Source organism: Ovis canadensis, chromosome 23 (assembly GCF_042477335.2).
Source record: "Ovis canadensis isolate MfBH-ARS-UI-01 breed Bighorn chromosome 23, ARS-UI_OviCan_v2, whole genome shotgun sequence".
Taxonomy (NCBI): domain Eukaryota; kingdom Metazoa; phylum Chordata; class Mammalia; order Artiodactyla; family Bovidae; genus Ovis; species Ovis canadensis.
In genome coordinates this window covers 60,139,836-60,158,230 of record NC_091267.1, presented here as the reverse complement: position 1 = coordinate 60,158,230, position 18,395 = coordinate 60,139,836, and the positions used below count along the sequence as shown (strand labels likewise).

The window sequence follows — 18,395 nt, the reverse complement described above, 5'->3', positions numbered from 1 at the left end:
AAGTAAGCACTTTTTATTTTCCTAATCTTTTTCATCATGGAAAACGTAGAGCAGCATGCCATTTAAAACTTGGGTCTGACATTGTGTCTTGTGACCCTGGGTCTAGGTCTGTGTGTTGTGGGAGCATGGAGTTGTCATTTAGCTTGGTAATTCATGACAGAACCTGACTCACCATCTTCTCTGCTACGTTTCTACATGGATATGGTGGATCTTACAGAAAAGAAATTAAATAATTTCTCTGCTTTTTAAAGAATGACTGGTTTGTAAGCCCCCACTTTTTTGTTAGGAACCTCACTCCAATTCTTAGCAGAAACCAATAAATGTATAAAAATGCCCATTCTGCTTTAATGCTTGCCTGATTCAATATTTTTTTTTGTTTATTATTTGTGTTTATAATTATTTTTTTTTCTGTTGGCAATACATGCTTATTGTGGGAAGTCCAGACAATACAGAAAAGGTAGAGAGGGCACTTAAATATTTTTGAATGTTTCTTGCTGGTCTCTCTGCTACGTGTTTGTGATTTTACATAGTTTTATTCATTCTCAGTGTAATTTGTATCTTGATTCTTCTTTCTCAGTCTACAGGCATTATTCCAAGTTACTAAACACTACACTGTATGGATGTGCCATGCTTTCGGTTGCCTTTCCTTGTTGGACATTTTAGGTTATATCTCATGATGCTGTGTTTCAGTGCATGTCTTTGTGCATAAATTATTTCCTTAGGATAAATTCCTAGAGGTGAACTTCTGAGTCAGGGATGCAAATACTTCTGTAGGTTTTGGTGCACAGCACTTTTCCAAGTGGTTTTGCTAACCATATGGTATGAGAAGAACTATCTAACCATATTTTCCAAGAATATGTACCATTAACTGTATGCAAGTGTCTGCATTAAGGCCTTCCACCTCTGACCTTGGTGAGCTGGGGTAACTGATTTGGAGATAATTGGCAGAAATTTTCCTGGGATGTCTCAGTTTCAAATATATCTCTCTGATAAGTTCCAGAAACACCTGCTTATAAGGATATCCAAATGATTTTTCACACATTTTTACTTGCATTATGAAGTAATGTGCTACTTCATAATAACACATTCATAAACGTGTTACACTATGTTTTCCATTTTTAATTAGAAAGTCTTGACTTTCTGAAACCATCTTTGCCTGGGGCCAGCCCTTAGTAGCCAGCTCTCTCTTTTTTTCCTCTTCCCTTAGGCTCCATTTTGGCCTTTCTGAGTTCCCCAAAGCCAGTAGGATCATCTGAGCCAAAGGCAGTCCAACTCAAACTGGAAAAGTGGTAAGGCTAAAGCAACAACAAAAGCAGAGCTAAGCTTTGCTTTTTCATTTTTTTTCGTGTGTGTTTCCCACCCCATTTGATGTTCTCAAGGTAGCTCTGGGATAAGAAAAACAGTCTTTTGCTCAAGGTGTTACTTTCTTGATTGGCATACCACATTGTTTCCTGAACTGTTTCTTTTTGAATGGATTTTAAAGCTACTTTTATGTTTTCAAAGCTCAAGTCTTTACAAGCTCAACACTTGTAGAAGTGTTTCTGTTGTAAAACACTCACAACAAAAGAGTGTTGTGTTATAAAGTATCCCTCGTATTTTGGCCTTCATCAAACCATTCAACAAGATTTCAGTGTGTTTTGAAAGTGTATATGGACTAGACTGGTAAAGCAGATCTGGTCCCATTCTTCAAAGGGCTTACAACAAGTTTTCAAAAATCAGGAATTCTTACCTGCTAAGAGATGGGCTAAGAAACCTACAACATATCACATTCTTTACCGCAGTCTTTCAAAGGAAAGTAGTGTTGTCTTTATGTTGCAAATGAAACATAAATTTTGCAGTTGGACTTGGGTGTCTGAAACAGACCTATTAATTCAAAAATCCTTCTGACTAAACTGAAGTGACACTAATTAGGTAGGCTATTTGGGAGGCTGGTGTGGTAACCTAGGCATAAAATTGTGAGAACTGATTTCAGGTGATGGCTACAGGAATAAGGAAGGAGTGGATGATGGAGCCATTTCAAAGGAAGACTCAAGATTTAAGTGGATGTAGGAGTAAGAGCTGAGTCCATTTCTCAAGGTAGAATGGACAGCAGTCATTAAGGGGAGACAATGGTGAGTTTGATGATTAAGATGAGATTTCAGAAAGTTTTCAAGACGCGTATTTTTGTTCTGCAGTCTTTAAGAAGTGCAGACTCCCTTGCCTCCGCTCTTACCATCACTTGTCTCCTTTCTGTATGTGTTCTAGTCTCTCCCAGCTGCCTGCCCACCCTTGCGCTTGTGCATGCCCAGTCGCTCAGTCGTGACCGACTCTTGGCTACCCTTTGGACTGTAGCCCGTGTCACGTGCATCACAGGTGGATTCTGTACCTGCTGAGCCATGGGGAAGCCCTCTGTCCACCCTCTCTCCTCCCTTAACCATGCTTGGCTGCAAGTTAATGGGTTTTTTTTGAATTTGCACTTCTCTGTCTTGTCAACGAATTTGGCTGTCTTCTAAAGGCCTGCCATAGCCTGCAGCTCTCACCAGTGTGGGCTGTGTCCACATTCCACTATCACAGGAGCTGGTGGCGGCTGCCTTTCCTCTGTCTTGTAATTTCTAAATAATTTCTCAAGGCTTCTGACAAAAATCTGCCCTTGTGTTGCCTGTGTCAGGAAGTTACACTGTCAGTTACCTCTGCTCTTACCATCGATCACTCCCATTGGTTTGCTGAAGGCCTCACTTCCTGACAGTGTACTTGGCCATCTCTGATTCTGTCGTATTCTCAGTGACTTCGTGTTCTGACAGATGACCCATCCAACACTGGCTGGTGAGATTTTTGGTTATCTTGCCTCCAACATTTTCTTCCATTGAAACTCCCTATTTAACCTTCTCTATTTTCTTTGTACTTCCTACCCCACTGCAATATCACATCCTTCAGCATGTCTTCAGAGCCCTTTCTCAGTCACCTGCCAGTCCTTTGACTTGACACTGCGTGGTTCTTTCCCCATTCTCATCAATTAATGCAAATATTGCCATTCCTTTTTTCTTTTTTAATTGAAGTATAGTTGATGTACAAAATTGTTAATTTTAGATGTACTACATGATTTGATTGCATGTATTCTCGCCGTGATAAATCTAGTAACCATTTGTCTCCATAAGAAGTTATAATCATGTATTATGCTGTATGTTTTCATTCCTTTGGCTTATTTTATAACGAGGTTTATATCTCTTAATTCCCTTTACCCATTTCTTCCCCTCTCCAGCCCCTCCCTTCTGGCAACCACTCATTTATTCTCTGAGTCTTTTCATTTCATTTGATTAGATTCCACGAAGGAGCAAGATTATATGGTATTTGTCTTTTTCTGATTTATTTCGCCTAGCATAATAACCCTCTAGATTCATGCATGTTGTTGGAAATGGCAAGATTTCTTTTTTGTTGTTATTGGCTGTGTTGTGCATGTATGCACTCTTTACCCATTCATGTATGGGCACTTAAAGTGCTTCCATATACATTGGCTATTGTAAAATAATGTTGCAGTGAATATTGATGTGCACATATCTCTTTGAAGTCACTTGACATCATGTAAATACCTGGAAGTGGAATTGCCAGATCCTATGGTAGTTCTGCTTAATTTTTTGAGAATCCCGCATACTGCTTTCCATTCTAGCTGCACCAGTTTACTGCTGCCAACAGTGCACAAGGATTTCCTTTTCTCCACATTCTTACTAACACTTGTCTTTTGTGTTTGTGTTTGATGACAGCCTACCACTGCTGTTCAGAACACGCCTTTCTTAGCAGGTGATCTTGTTTCCAAATTCAATCAGAAGATTCAGGACTTCAGCATGATTTCTTTCCCTCCGTGCTCACCTTCATCCTTTATTCCAGCCTCAGAGGACGAGTTGGGCCGAAGGCCAGTCCAGCCCCGTGAACCTTCGACACCTGTGTCCTATGTTGTCCTCAGGACCTCCCTCCATGAGACTTCCCCTCTGTCCTTTATGTCTTCCACCTTTTGGCTGCTGCTTTTGGCTGCCGCTTTTGGCTTATGAGTCTCATGTCATTAAATATTTGAGAGGCTGTATATGCCAGGCACTGTATCAGGCACTTGGAACACACAATAGAGACAGACCTTCACCAAAGTTGTCATCCAGTCGATGGGGCTTCCCTCGTGGCTCAGCTGGTAAAGAATCCACCTGCAAGGTGGGAGACCTGGGTTTGATCCCTGGGTTGGGAAGATCCCCTGGGGAAGGGAGTGGCTACCCACTTGAGTATTCTGGCCTTGAGAATTCCGTGGACTCTAGTTCATGGGGTCACAGAGTCAGACACAACTGAGCGGCTAGTACTACTAACTAACTAAGGCCATACAGATCAGTGAGTAGAGAGATCATAGTGCAGTGGTTAAAGGTGGAGTCAGGGTGCTACAAGAGGCTGAAAACGTCCAAAACAGCCAGAAGTTTGCTAAGGAATGTTAAGTATGTAAGAAGTCATGAAAATCATGTAGAATATCAGTAGCAAGAAGTTAATGAAGATTTTTCATGGTGATTCACAGTAAGGAGCATTGGTCAAATTTCATATGATTATTTCCATTCTACAAATGTGGAAACATTCTGAGAGGGTAAGTGACTTGCAGCATATAAGCAGGGAGTCAGGCTTCGTACTCAGTTTTTAACCATCTTCTCACAGGCCTTCCTTGACTATTCTGTCTAAAAAGTGTTTCCTAAATATCCTAACCACATCACTGTTTGTATCTTATATGGCAGATAGCACAACCTGTGTTTATTTTATGTGTTAGTTCACTGTGTATTTGTTTCCTCTGCTAGATTGTAAGCTCCATGAGGGCAGGGGTGATATTTCAATTGTATCCCAGAGCCAAACATGGTGTGGCACATAGTAGGTGCTCAATAAATGCTTGTGAATGAAGAAATGGTGGGTCGTCATTTGTGTTTGACTTAATGCTGACTGTAGAAATGACTTGACATCTGAGCAACAGGTATTCACAAGGGAAGGAAACGAGAAAGCAGACGGATGAAAGAAGCTGGGGATTTTGGAGGAAGTGCGCTTACTAGCCTAATAGACTCCAGAGTCTTACAGGGCGAGGGCCTGGAATGGGAGCTCGGTAGGGAAGTGCACAGTAGGGACAAGAATGTGCCAGTAGGTGTTTCATTAAACCTGAAGGCCTAGGACCATTGTAGACTCAGCCTGCTGTATACATAAGGCTGGGGAAATTCTGCCTGTAATCTCTGTATCCTAGGGGCCAAGTTACCCGGGGCAGCTATACTACTCTGAGTATTGCAGTACAATTGTATTGGTATCTAGGAATACCAGACACCTAACCTGCCTCCTGTGAAACCTGTATGCAGGTCAAGAAGCAAAGGAACTATGGACTGGCTCCAAATTGGGAAAGGACTATGTCAAGGCTATATATTGTCACCCTGCTTATTTAACATATATAGAGCACCTCATGGGAAATGCCAGGCTGGATGAAGCACAGGCTGGAATCAAGATTGCCAGGAGAAATATCGATAACCTCAGACAACGTATTAAAAAGCAGAAACATAGCTGCCGACAAAGGTCTGTATAGTCCGAGCTACGGTTTTTCCAGTAGTCCTGTATGGATGTGAGAGCTGGACCATAAAGAAGGCCGAGTGCCAAAGAATTGATGCTTTTGTACGGTGGTGGTGGAGAAATCTTGAAAGTCCCTTGGACTGCAAGGAGATCAAACCAGTCCATCCTAAAGGAAATCAATTCTAAATATTCATTGGAAGGACTGACGCTGAAGCTGAGGTTCCAATACTTGGACCACCTGGTGTGAAGAGCTGATTCATTAGAATAAAACCTGACGCTCGGGAAGGTTGAAGGCAGGAGGAGACCAGACGACAGCGTGAGATGGTTGTATGGCATCACCGACTCGATGGACATGGAGTTTGAGCCAGCTCTGGGAGATGCGGAAGGACAGAGAAGCTTGGCTTGCTGCAGTTATGGGGTCGCAAGGCATCGGACATGACTGAGCGACTGAACAACAAAATTAAAAGAGAACTGCAGTTTTTTAAAATATGGAATATGAACTGATACTGGTTTCTTGATGGTTTATATAACGATTTGGGGAAAAAACACGTTTTCAGAGCTGATTAGCTGTCTCGATAGCATTTATGTGTTGGGGATACAAAAGCCCACCGTTTTAATTCTTGAGGAAAACTTTGTTTTGTCTCAGCAGTTTATGACATAGTTTGGCCACATGGGCATTCACAGCAGTGTGTGTCTTCTATCACTTGAACTACCATAACTATAGGAAGCATCTTACTGTTTTCATCCCTGTCTCCCTATCCCTATCTCTTACAGTAACAAGTTTTTTGTTTTTTGTTTTTTTTTGAGTTTATCTATTTTTGACTGTGCTGGGTTTGTGGCTCCATGGGCTTTTCTCTGATAACTGGGAGCAGAGGCTGCTCTTCGATAGCCATGCATGGACCTCTCATTGCAGTGGCTTCTGTTGCTGCGGAGCACGGACAGTAGGGCACGCAGGCTTCAGTAGCTGCAGCGTAGTTGCAGTTCCCTGACTCCCGAGCACAGGCTCAGTACTTGTGGCACAGGGCCTAAGTTGCTCCACAGCTTGTGAGAGCTGCTCAGACCAGGGCTCGAACCCTTGCTCCTGTAGTGGAAGGCAGATGCTTCACCACTGAACCACCAGGGAGGCCCCACAAGTTCATTTTCTTAAGACACAATTCAGATCATATAACCGCTCTGCTCAAAATCCTTAATGTTTCCCTGGCTAGCTCTGGGTAAATCTGATGTTTTTACCATGACTGACAAGGCGCTACATCAGTGATTCTAAAACTTTCAAATGTGAACATAGTAATATATTTTAAGTTATGTCTCAGTATACACACTATATTTTAAAAACAAAATTTTAGGAATCATTGTTGGTTCTTACATATTTAAAAAGTATGTATGACTTCATTAACATTTAAATGATTAATGAATTATCTGGTAATTCAGTATATTTTTCATTTCTGGAAATTCATTTAGGGTCTATAGTATATTCCAAGTTGCTAATTGAGTCTTTTAATATATGGAATAAAATTATAACAACTGATTTACTGTCCTTATTGGCAAATTCTAACGTCTGGGTCCATTCTGGTTTGATTTTGGTTGGTTGATACGTCTCCTCAGGGATTGTGTTTTTCTGCTTATATGCCTGGTAATCTTTGTTTAGATGCCAGGCACTGTAAATTTTATGTTGTGCTGAATATATTTGTGTTTGTATGAATGAATTGAGCATTGTTTTGGGATGCAGTTATGTCACTTGGAAATAGTTTATTCTTTCATGTCTGTCTGTCATGATTTTTTAGGAGCCTCCAGAACAATGATCTCTCCAAGGCTAGCTATTCCACAATAATGAGGCAAGACCCTCCTGGTTATTATATGCAGTGCCTCTTGAATTGTGAGGTTTTACACTGTGGCTGTTGGGAATAGGCACCATTTCTGGTTCTGTGTGCTTGACATTATTCCCTCTAATTCTTTGTATTTTCCCCGCATCCTCATATAATTTACTTACATGCATTTATTGATAGCCACTGTGATGGATTCTGGAAGGAATCCCTCTGTGTTTAGCTCCTTGTCTGTTTTCTGTCCTGCAAGTTCTCACCACCTTGGTCTCTCTGGGTTCTCAGGCTGTCTTCTAAATTCAAAGGATCTGCTGGCCTTTGCCTGGGTTCTCTACTGTGCTGCAGCTTGGAAACTCGCGAGGTAATAAGCTGGGACAGTGGTAGGGCTCAACTCATTTGTTTCCACTCTCTCAAGAATCACTGTCCCTGATATCCAGCATCATAGAAGCAGTTGTTCCATATACTTTGAGAATATTTTGATTGTTGCGGGCAGAAGGATAAATCCAATCTCTTCTTGCATGGAAGGGAAGTCACTATTTATGTTTCAGATTTCTCTCCTGGAATGTAGTGATTAAAAGTCCATGATGGAAAAATGAGGTATAACACTCTAATTTTGTTTTAAGCCATTGTCATAAATACATTCACATTGCTAGCAATGTTAAGAAATATGATACAGTAATATCTTTTAATTCTTATTTTCCACTTAAAAATATTGTCGATAATCTTTCTGAAAAACAAACACCATAATTGAAACTCATAGTAATGACATGTTTACCAACAGAAGATTATATGTCTGTGCATTTAGTTTGATAAACTACAAACTGTGTTAATCTAAAACTCAGATAATATAGCAGTAACCCTCCTAACAGAAGTTGACCTTCATATGCTAGAAAATCAAATGGAACAACATTTTACAAAAGATTAAATGGCCCATTCCTTCCATTTCGTATATTCATCACATGCTCTTTACCGTTTTTCCTGTGCTGTCTGTCTCAGTTGGCTGTAGTGTTTATTGAGACATATCTAGTTCTTGCAGAATGTTCATGGGTCTGCTCACTTAGGTATCTATTTTGGTAGTTATTTATAATATCTTTATTTTTGAAAATAATGATTGTGACCCTCTACATTGCTTTCCTGACACATTAAATTGAAGTGGCTAGTTCTTGCAGAGTCCGTAGCTATTTTTCTATTCGAATATCTATTTCTATCATTTTAAAATTCTGAGCGTGACCCATTCATTACATTGGTTTCCTAACACGTTAAATTGTGTCAACCAGCAGTTTGAAAAGTTGCCTGATAACACTAGATTTTGTACAACTGGCCAGGATCAAACAGGCACCTATTTGAAGCTAGCCAGGCTCCTGCTAGAACAGCTAAGAGTCTTAGATTAAAAAAAAAAAAAAGATTTTTTAAAGAAGCTTTGATGCATTGATTAGCTAGTATAAAATCAAGGAATTCTCAAGGAAGAAGTAAAATGGGGTATCTAGAGAGTAAAACAAAACTGCTGCAGTTGGCTTCAGCAGTTATTTGTTAACCAGAGCAACCTGACTTTGGTCTTCACAGGCTCTGGGGCATGATTATAGCAAGCAAATCTCAAAGGTCCTAAGTAATCTACTATGTGATTTTCTCCCCATAGAACCAGAGCCCAAAGGGCTGTACCCTTAGTATAAAGATGAAGTAGAAGTAATCCTAGTCTACGAGGGAATCACAAGGAATCTTGAGCTTTTAGCTAAGGAGGAAAATTACCACAAGGCTTCACATTCACACAGTCTTGTAGCTTGAATGCATAGTATTAGATATTTTGACTAAAACTTCAACCTGAAAATTTAGTTAGTGACCCTCTGTAATGGTAGTGCCCCGTGGTACCTGGGAGATGTAAATACAGATTCACTCCGGAAGAATGTACATTCACCCCAGAAGAAAATTCCAAACAAAATGAGCTGCTTGAAGTAAAAAAAAAAAAACTTGTTTACAACGATTAGGAGGGAGAAACAATGAAACAGGGACTTTAGATAATGAAATTATCAGGGACAGACTGTAAAATGATCATCTTGGCTTGTTCAATGAAGTGAAAGACAAGACTGAAAAATACATGCAAGGAATTACAAAGTATATCCAATTAAATACTAAAAGATACCACATAGAACTTGTAGAGGTAAAAATTATTGAAAGCTGTGTACAGATTAGGCACAGATCTGAAAGTAAATGAACAGTATAAATGTTTTACAAACTGTAATGTGCATGCAGATCATATGGTTCAGTTTAGTTTGCTTGATCAGTCATGTCCAGCTCTTTGCAGCCCCATGGACTGCAGCCCGCCAGGCTTCCCTGTCCTTCACTTAGCTTCTGGAGTTTGTTAAAACTCATGTCCATTGAGTCGGTGATGCCCTCCAGCTATCTCATCCTCTGTCACCCCGTTCTCCTGCCTTCACTCTTTCATAGCATCAGGATCTTTTCTAGTGAGTTGGCTCTTTGCATCAGTTGGCCAAAGTATTGAAATTTCAGCTTCAGCATTAGTCCTTCCAGTGAATATTCAGGACTGATTTCCTTTAGGATTGACTGGTTTGATCTCTTTGCTGTCTAAAGGACTCTCGAGACTTCTCCAGCACCAGTTTGGAAGCATCAATTCTTCAGCACTCAAGTCTTTTTTATGGTCCAACTCTCACATTCATTCATGACTACTGGAGAAACCACTTGGGGATGATATTAAAAAGCAAGTTCTGATTCTGCGTGTTTAAAGTGGTTCTTGAAATTATGCATTCCTAAGAGGCTCAGAAGTGAGGAGACTTCTCCAGATTCAAGGACCACACTTAAAATATCAAAGACGTTTCATGATACGTCAGAAGAAGTCAATAAAAATGCAGCTCAGAAGTATAATAAGATGAAAAATACAAAGAAGAGTTGAATGCTGGCAGGGGCTCAGTGCTAAAGCATGGGATTAAGAGATTGGATATGGGAAGAGGACCACTGTTGGCTGTGTGGATACATTGGAGGAGATGTGAATGAGCGAAGTTGAGGAATTGAGGCACCAGTGTTGAGTGGCATGCAGGTGGCGAGCAGCCTCCATGGGCATTGGGAGGAACTTGCACCAGAGTGAGCATGCCCCAGGCTCTCAGCACACAGCCCAGCTGTGGCCGCCTTACCCCGCTCCAGCCTGAGTGAGTGGGTGTGTCCCAATCGGCTGTTGCTTTTGCTCCTTCTCGCCCGGGTGGGGAACAGACCCCTGAGGGTGCCACACAAGCAATGTTGGGGCCAGAATCCAAGCTGAGCCCAGGGGCAATGTGACATGAAGGGGAACTGAAATCTCCATGCAGCTGTGCAAGCCATGGTTTAAATCGCTGCAATTGGCTTGGTAAATCTTGCGAGTTTGGAATATCCGAATAGTCAGTGAGTGTTCCTACAACTGAGACCCGTCTAGCTTTAGCAGCAGTGGACTTTGGAGGCAAGTCCATGTGGGAGTTCCACAGTGCCCACAGCAGGTCTAGAAACCTACCGAGTGATAACGAAAAGCCACCTTGGGAGGCAGGGGCTGTGGCTCACTGTGGAAGTAAGGACACTGACAGAGGAGGCCCCAGGAAGATATTAATATTATTAATTTTTGTGTGTTTCATTTTGTTGTCAGGTATTTTTTGTTATTTCTAACCTTTTCTATGTTTAAATATATTTTTATTTTTCTATTTTTACTTTTTTTTATTTGCTTGATAGTTTTTACATTTTATATTTTCATCGTTTTTCTTAGTCTCCTTTCTATTTTTTTTATTTTTGTAAATTTAGTCCTTATTTTCATTTCTGAGTTGGACTATAAAGAAAGCTGAGCGCCAAAGAATTGATGCTTTTGAGCTGTGGTGTTGGAAAAGACACTTGAGAGTCCCTTGGACTGCAAGGACATCAAACCAGTCAATCCTAAAGGAAATCGGTCCTGAATATTTATTGGAAGGACTGATGCTGAAGCTGAAGTTCCAGTACTCTGGCCACCTGATGCAAAGAGCCAACTCATTAGAAAAGACCCTGATGCTGGGAAAGATAGAAGGCAGGTGGAGAAGGGGACGACAGAGGATGAGATGGTTGGATGGTTGGCATCACCGACTCAATGGACCTGAGTTTGAGCAAGCTCCGGGAGTTGGTGATGGACAGGGAAGCTTGGAGTGCTGCAGTCCATGGGATCGCAAAGAGTCAAACATGAGCACTTGAACTGACTGATCTTTTTAATTTCTTTTTAAATAAAATTCTATTGTTTGCAGTGATGTGGATGGATCTAGAGACTATCATACAAAGTAAGAGAAAAACATATATTAATGCATACATGTGGAGTCTAGAGAAATGGTATAGATGATGTTATTTGCAAAACAGAAATAGACAGACATAGAGAACAAACGTTGGAGAAGGCAGTGACACCCCACTCCAGTACTCTTGCCTGGAAAATCCTGTGAGCGAAGGGGCCTCGTAGGCTGCAGTCCATGGGGTCGCTAAGAGTCAGATACGACTGAGCGACTTCCGTTTCAATTTTCACTTTCATGCATTGGGGAAGGAAATGGCAACCCACTCCAGTGTTCTTGCCTGGAGAATCCCAGGGACGGGGGAGCCTGGTGGGCTGCCATCTGTGGGGTCGCACAGAGTTGGACATGACTGAAGTGCCTTAGCAGCAGTAGCAGAGAACAAATGTATGGAAACCCAGGGGGAAAGGTAGGATGAATTGGGAGACTGGATTGACATACATTATCATGTATAAAATAGATAACCTAGACAGCCCGCTGTGTAGCATAGGGAGCTCTACTCAGTGCTCTGTGGTGACCTAGATGGGAAGGAAGTCTTAAGAAGAGTAGATATGTGCATACATACAGCTGATTCACTTCATTGTATAGCAGAAACTGACATAGCAGTGTAAAGCAACTATACTCCAATTTAAAAATAAAATGCAAGGGGCAATAAAGATACTAGAGACTGAGGGTCACTTCAAGAGCCAAGGCAAGTTATATATCAGTGTGAGGTGTTGCACGCTCTCATACCTAACATTTTTCTCTTACATCTGAATATGCTCGATTCTCCCATTTTACAAGACCCAGAGTATCTTGGTAGAGTGGTGTACAACTTGTACAAGCACAAGCTGTGGTGCTTGTGCTTTCAGAAAGACTTAATGATGATTGGCACATTTCTCCCAAAGGGCAAGGGCCAGCAGAGGTTGCTGTGCAGTTTCAGACTAGAAATATCAGGACTTTTGCCTTGAAATATTAGGTTGAGAAAAAGTAGGCACAGAATCTGAAGGGATTTGAAGAGCGTAAACACAGTTTTATTCATCAAAACCCAACATCCTTCTTTCAGGCTCCTCTTAAAGCTTGAAAGAAGGCACATTTAAGGCGAATATTATTACTTTTCTTTGGCATGACACTTTGTGTTTCCAAATGTTTATTTACTTTTTTTCTCAGATAATCCACATACCATCTGTGTGATGAATGTAATTATTCCTGTTCTATAAGTTGAGAATATCAAGGCTCTGCGAGGTGGTTTGGCTGGATCTCTTCAGGAAATGAACCATGTGTGATTCATCCTGTTAGTGTCATTTCTAAAATTTGTTTTAAATGGAAAGAAAAAAAGATCATCAATAAATGTGTATAAAATTGAAAAAGATGAGGTTATGAGACATGGATGATAGAGAAGGTCTAATATATTTCTAATTGATGTCCCCAAAGAGAGGAAGAGAAACAGTGGGAAAGAGACAATATTCGAAAAGATCATGGCTGAGAATTTTTCAAAACTGATGAAATACCATCCTACAGATTAGGGGAGGGGGGGGAATAAATTCCAAAGAGAAATAATTCACACCTTGACATATCAGGGTAAGACTTTAAAACACCAAAGATAAAGAGGAAACTATTAAAATCTAAGAGAAAATGGATATTTTCAAAGGTTTGACAGTTAAGCTGACAACGATCCCTCACCAGCAGTGATGCAAGCCAAAAATTGACACTTTAAAAAGATAACCTAGAACTCTGTACCAAGCGGAAATCTCTTTTAAGCATGAGAGAATAATATATTTTTACTTGACAGAAATTTGTCCCCAGTAAACCTTCACTAGAAGATGATATAAATCAGGATAGAAGCAAGAAATCCCATATGGAAGAGCTCAGATGTGAAATAAAGGCCCCAGAAAGTGACTGATTAGCAGATACTGTCTAATAAGTTAACAACTCAATGTAGAATTTTTAAAAGCAAAAAAGAGAATGAAAAATCACATGAGGGACTTTCCTAGTGGTCCAGTGGTTAAGAATCTGCCTTGCCATGCAGGCAAAATGGGTTTGATCCTCGGTTAGGAAACGTGTGACAGAGAACAACTAAGCCCACACACCACAATTAAGTGTCTGTACACGGCAGTGGAACATGCTGTGTGCTGCAACTAGAGAGAGTGTACACGGCAGTGAAGGATCCTGTGTGCTGCAACTAGAGAGTGCGTACACGGCAGTGAAAGATGCTGTGTGCTGCAACTAAGACCCAAAGCAGCCAAATAAATAAATCTGTAGTGACAAATGAGTGAGGATGAAATGATGAATAGGCTTTTTGTTGGTAAAGAAGAGGGTCAAGATGTTCATTTATTTTAGATTGCATGTTGTTATTTTTGGAGTACCTGCTTGAAAAAAATTGAACAACTTTCAAACTGGTTGGGGAATAAATGGGGTGTAAAAAATCCAAATGATAGAAACATCAAAATTGTGGGATAAATGGAAAGCAAAAACCAGTTGATATAAATCCATATATCTCAAAAAATACATGAAGTGAAAATGGACTAACTTTCAGGTGTATGACAAAGATGGTCACATATAATATACTGTTTACAAAAGACATTTGAAACGCAGAAGTGCAGAAATGCTGGACTTTAAAAGATAGAGCAAACTTTGACCTGGGGAATTTTGAGGTAATTGTATTAAAAGCAAGCAAAACAGCTACCAAATTATTAGATAACACAGTTTTAAATGTGCCTATTAACATAGCCAAAATACATTGTGTAGAAAATGTAAGAATTGCAAGGAGAGTAAAAAAAATAAAATCTGGTCGCTACAGGAAATAGTAACATCTCTCTTTGTAAGGAATAGAACAAATGTTTAAAAAATTAGAAATATACAGAATTAAACATTAACAAACATGATTTAATGAACCTACATAGACTAATATATCAAACAACTGCAGAATATACCTTTTTTTTTAGCACAGATAGGACATCTCATAAAAATTTCAAACAGTTCAGATATAGAAGTATGTTCTCTAGTGTTAGTCGCTCAGTCTTGTCCAACTGTTTGAGACCTCATGGACAGTAAGTGGCCCGTCAGGCTTCTCTGTGGAATTATCCAGGCGAAAATACTGGAGTGGGTTGCCATTCATTCCCTTCTCCAGGGGATCTTTCTAACCCAGGGATGGAACCCGGGTCTCTTGCATTGCAGGCAGATTCTTTACCAGCTGAGCCACCAGGGAAGCCCATTGTGTTCTCTAACCACAATACAATTAAGCTAGAAATCAGTGCAAAAAATTGCACATCTAGAAATTAGTGACCCCATGGAATTCTCCAGGCCAGAATACTGGAGTGGGTAGCCATTCCCTTCTCCAGGGGATCTTCCCAATCTAGGGATTGAACTCATGTCTCCTGCATTGCAGGCAGATTGTTTACTAGCTGAGCCACAAGGGAAGCCTAAGTAACTCCTGAGTTCAAGAAAAAAATTTACGACTTTGTATACAAAACAGAAACAAGATTTGCAGACATAGAAAACAAACACGGTTTCCAAAGGAGGGAGAGGGGAGGAAGGACAAATTAGGAATATAGGATTAATAGATACAAGCTGTTACATGTAAAATAGATAAGCAACACAGATTTACTGTAAGCACAGGGAATTATATCCAAAATCCAAAACCTATAGTGAAATATAATCTGCAAAAATAAATCACTGTGTTGTATGCCTGAAACTAACAAAATACTGTAAATCAACTATACTTCAATTTTTTTTAAAGAAACTATTGGAGATTAGAAAGTATTTAGAATTGAATGCCAATAAAAACAATGTATCTAAACTTTTGGGATGAATCTAGAGTAATACTTAGATGTTTATAGCCTCAAATATGTATATTAGGAAAGTCAGGTTGAAAAGGGATGAGGCAAACATTCTTACTGAGTTAGAACCAAGACTGGTGTAAGTAAAAAATAGGAAAAAATAAGTAAAAATAAATAGAAGATTACAATGAAAAGATCAGTATGGTTTCCTCCTACTCCCCACAGCCTTCTTCACTTTATTAACTATTACCCTTCAGATTGCAGTTTGGCCATCTTCTTATCTAGAGCAATGGTTCTCCAAGTGTGCATTCTGGGAACTTGTCAGAAATGCAGATTTTTAAATTCAGACTCACTGGGGGTGGAGCATAGCCATCTGGGTCCTGAGGCTCTGTGAACATGGATCAGGAGCCCTCCAGGGAATTCTGATACCTGTTTGAGAACCACTGTTCAAACTTGAGTTTGTATCAGAATCCCCTCTAGGCTGATTTAGTGGAAGGTCTAACAAGATTCTTCAGGCAAGAATACTGGAGTGGGTTGCCCTTTCCTTCTCCAGGGGATCTTCCCGACCCAGGGATCGAACTCAGGTCTCCAGCATTCCAGGCAGACGCCTTAACCTCTGAGCCACCAGGGAAGCCCAACAAGTTCCGAGGGGACGTTAATTCTCTTCTTTTAGAAACCACTGTTTTAGGGGCTTTATAAACAGGCCCAGGAGATTCTGGTTGGCTTGGGTTTGGCAATCTGACAAACTTCTATGTGTTCCTAATATGCAGCCACTTCTCCAGGAAAACTTACCCAACAATCTCTGCCCTCCTAAGCTTTGGGTCCATCTCTCCAGGGAGCTCTTTTAGTACCCAGTGCTCCGCTCCACTGTAGCAATTATTTTGTGGCCCAGCACTATCTACTTGTCTGTCTCATCAGAAGATAAAACTCTTGTATGCAAAGACCTTACCTCCTTTGCTCTTTTACCCTTAATGTTTTGCTGCTGCTGCTGCTGCTGCTAAGTCGCTTCAGTCATGTCCGACTCTGTGCGACCCCATAGACGGCAGCCCATCAGGCTCCCCCGTCCCTGGGATTCTCCAGGCAAGAATACTGGAGTGGGTTGCCATTTCCTTCTCGTATTCAGTATATATTTGTTGATTAATTGATACTTGAAATACCTCTGACTGTTAGCTGAATTACCAGCTGGACTTCCCTTATAGCTCAGTTGGTAAAGAACCTGCCTGCAATGCAGGAGACCCCGGTTCGATTCCTGGGTCAGAAAGATCCACTGGAGAAGGGATAAGCTACCCACTCCAGTGCTTTTGGGCTTCCCTGGTGGCTCATCTGGTAAAGAATCCACCTGTAATGCGGGAAACCTGGGTTTGATCCCTGGGCTGGGGAGATCCCCTGGAAAAGGAAAAGGCTACTCACTCCAGTATTCTGGCCTGGAGAATTCTATGGACTGTATAGTCCATAGGCTCACAAGGAGTTGGACATGACAGAGCGACTTTGACTTCACTTCCCCAGTTGGGTGGTGCTATTCTTTGACTCTCACAGAAGCACAGAGAAGGGCGTGTGTTTTGTAGTTTGGGATGAGGTTTCTGGAGGGAGAAAATCAGTAGGGGAGCTAAATCAGATATTCCCTTTCACTTGGACTTGAGCAGTCCGGTAGGACCCTGTCGAAGTGCCTGTGTGGACTGCCTGAATTGGAGTCCTGCCTCCTCTCTGCAATTTACCAGTGTGATCTTGGCGAAGTTACTTAAGTACTGTATATTCTAGTTTTCTTGTGCAATACGAGGATAATAAAAGTACTTTCCTTTGGGGTTTGTCATTTTTGAGAATTAAAATATATGTGAAGCTATCAGAGCAGTATCTAGCACTTACTAAGCAGTATTACTACAGTCCCTTTTAATTTATGGAAGTGACTAAAAATTATCTGATTATTAAATCTCTTGGGGCTTCCCAGGTGGCTCAGTGATGAAGAATCCTCCTGCAATGCAGGAGACTTGAGTTCAATCCTTGGGTCACAAAGATCCGCTGGAGAAAGAAATGGCAACCCACTCCAGTATTTTTACATGGGAAATCCCATGGACTGAGAAGCCTGGTGGGCTAGAGTCCATGGGGTCGAAGAAGAGTGCGACTGAACAACTAAGTCTCAGAATAGATGACTCTCATTTGCCAAGCCCCTAATTAAGCCCAAACATTATTTTCATTCCTAGGGATGAACACAGATGGAACCTAAGTTAAAAAAAAAAAAAAACTATAGTAGTGAAGCAATGCAAAAGGATTAAATTATGTGCCAACATGAACTCGTATTTTTCACTCAGTTTTAGTATATTTTCTAATTGGATATATTTTACATATAATAATGTTGTTATACTTTTCTTACTGTGTAGCTAGTGCCGAGCTTACATTTTATGGGTCTTATTGATTAGGCAATCCCCTCCCTGCCCCCAATTTGCTGTTCTCCATTAGGATTAGAGGTAAAATTGCTGTGAACTTGGCAGAGAGGTAGAGATATTAAAACACATTGCCTGCACTGGGGTACTGACTTTATTAGGGATAGTAAAAAATAGCCTTTTATATAATCTTTTTCCTCAGCTATATCTCATAATCCCATGAGGAATGTGTATGGCAGAAGTTTCTCTCTCTCATTCCTCCTTTCAAAGGGAAACCAAGCTGCAGACTGTTTGTTCACCAAAGGTCAAACAGGACTCCACATTGATTTCCAATTCAAGACCTTTCCCATCAGGCCCCACTGCCCCTGGAGGATCAGTAACTGTCTTACATGAGGCTTGGGAGGTAACAGCAGGAAGGCATCAAAGGACACTGCAAATTCACCCATTTCATCCAAAATCCACAAGCTCTTAACCCCGTGGTTCCCAGCCCTGCCTGTACATCACAGTCACCTGGGGAGTTTTCACAAATCGAGTCAGTGGTGCCATCCAGCCATCTCATCCTCGGTCGTCCCCTTCTCCTCCTGCCCCCAATCCCTCCCAGCATCAAAGTCTTCTCCAATGAGTCAACTC

The 18,395-nt window shown here is 40.9% G+C and overlaps 1 protein-coding gene across 3 annotated transcripts in view; it reads left to right on the top strand.

Moving 5' to 3' along the window:
* The window catches only part of PIAS2 (protein inhibitor of activated STAT 2), a 133,207-nt gene that overhangs the window by 94,216 nt on the left and 20,596 nt on the right, over positions 1–18,395 (top strand). The window contains exons 14-15 of one of the 3 annotated variants that reach the window (XR_011252301.1): positions 1,208–1,289; positions 1,973–4,897. Coding sequence is in view for 1 of the 3 variants with exons in the window: in XM_069568484.1 (XP_069424585.1) it covers positions 1,208–1,228 (21 nt within the window). In the remaining 2 variants the exon portion in view is untranslated. Of the gene's footprint in view, positions 1–1,207; positions 4,898–18,395 lie in introns of those variants that run through there. The other 2 variants (XR_011252300.1, XM_069568484.1) reach the window with 2 other exon arrangements.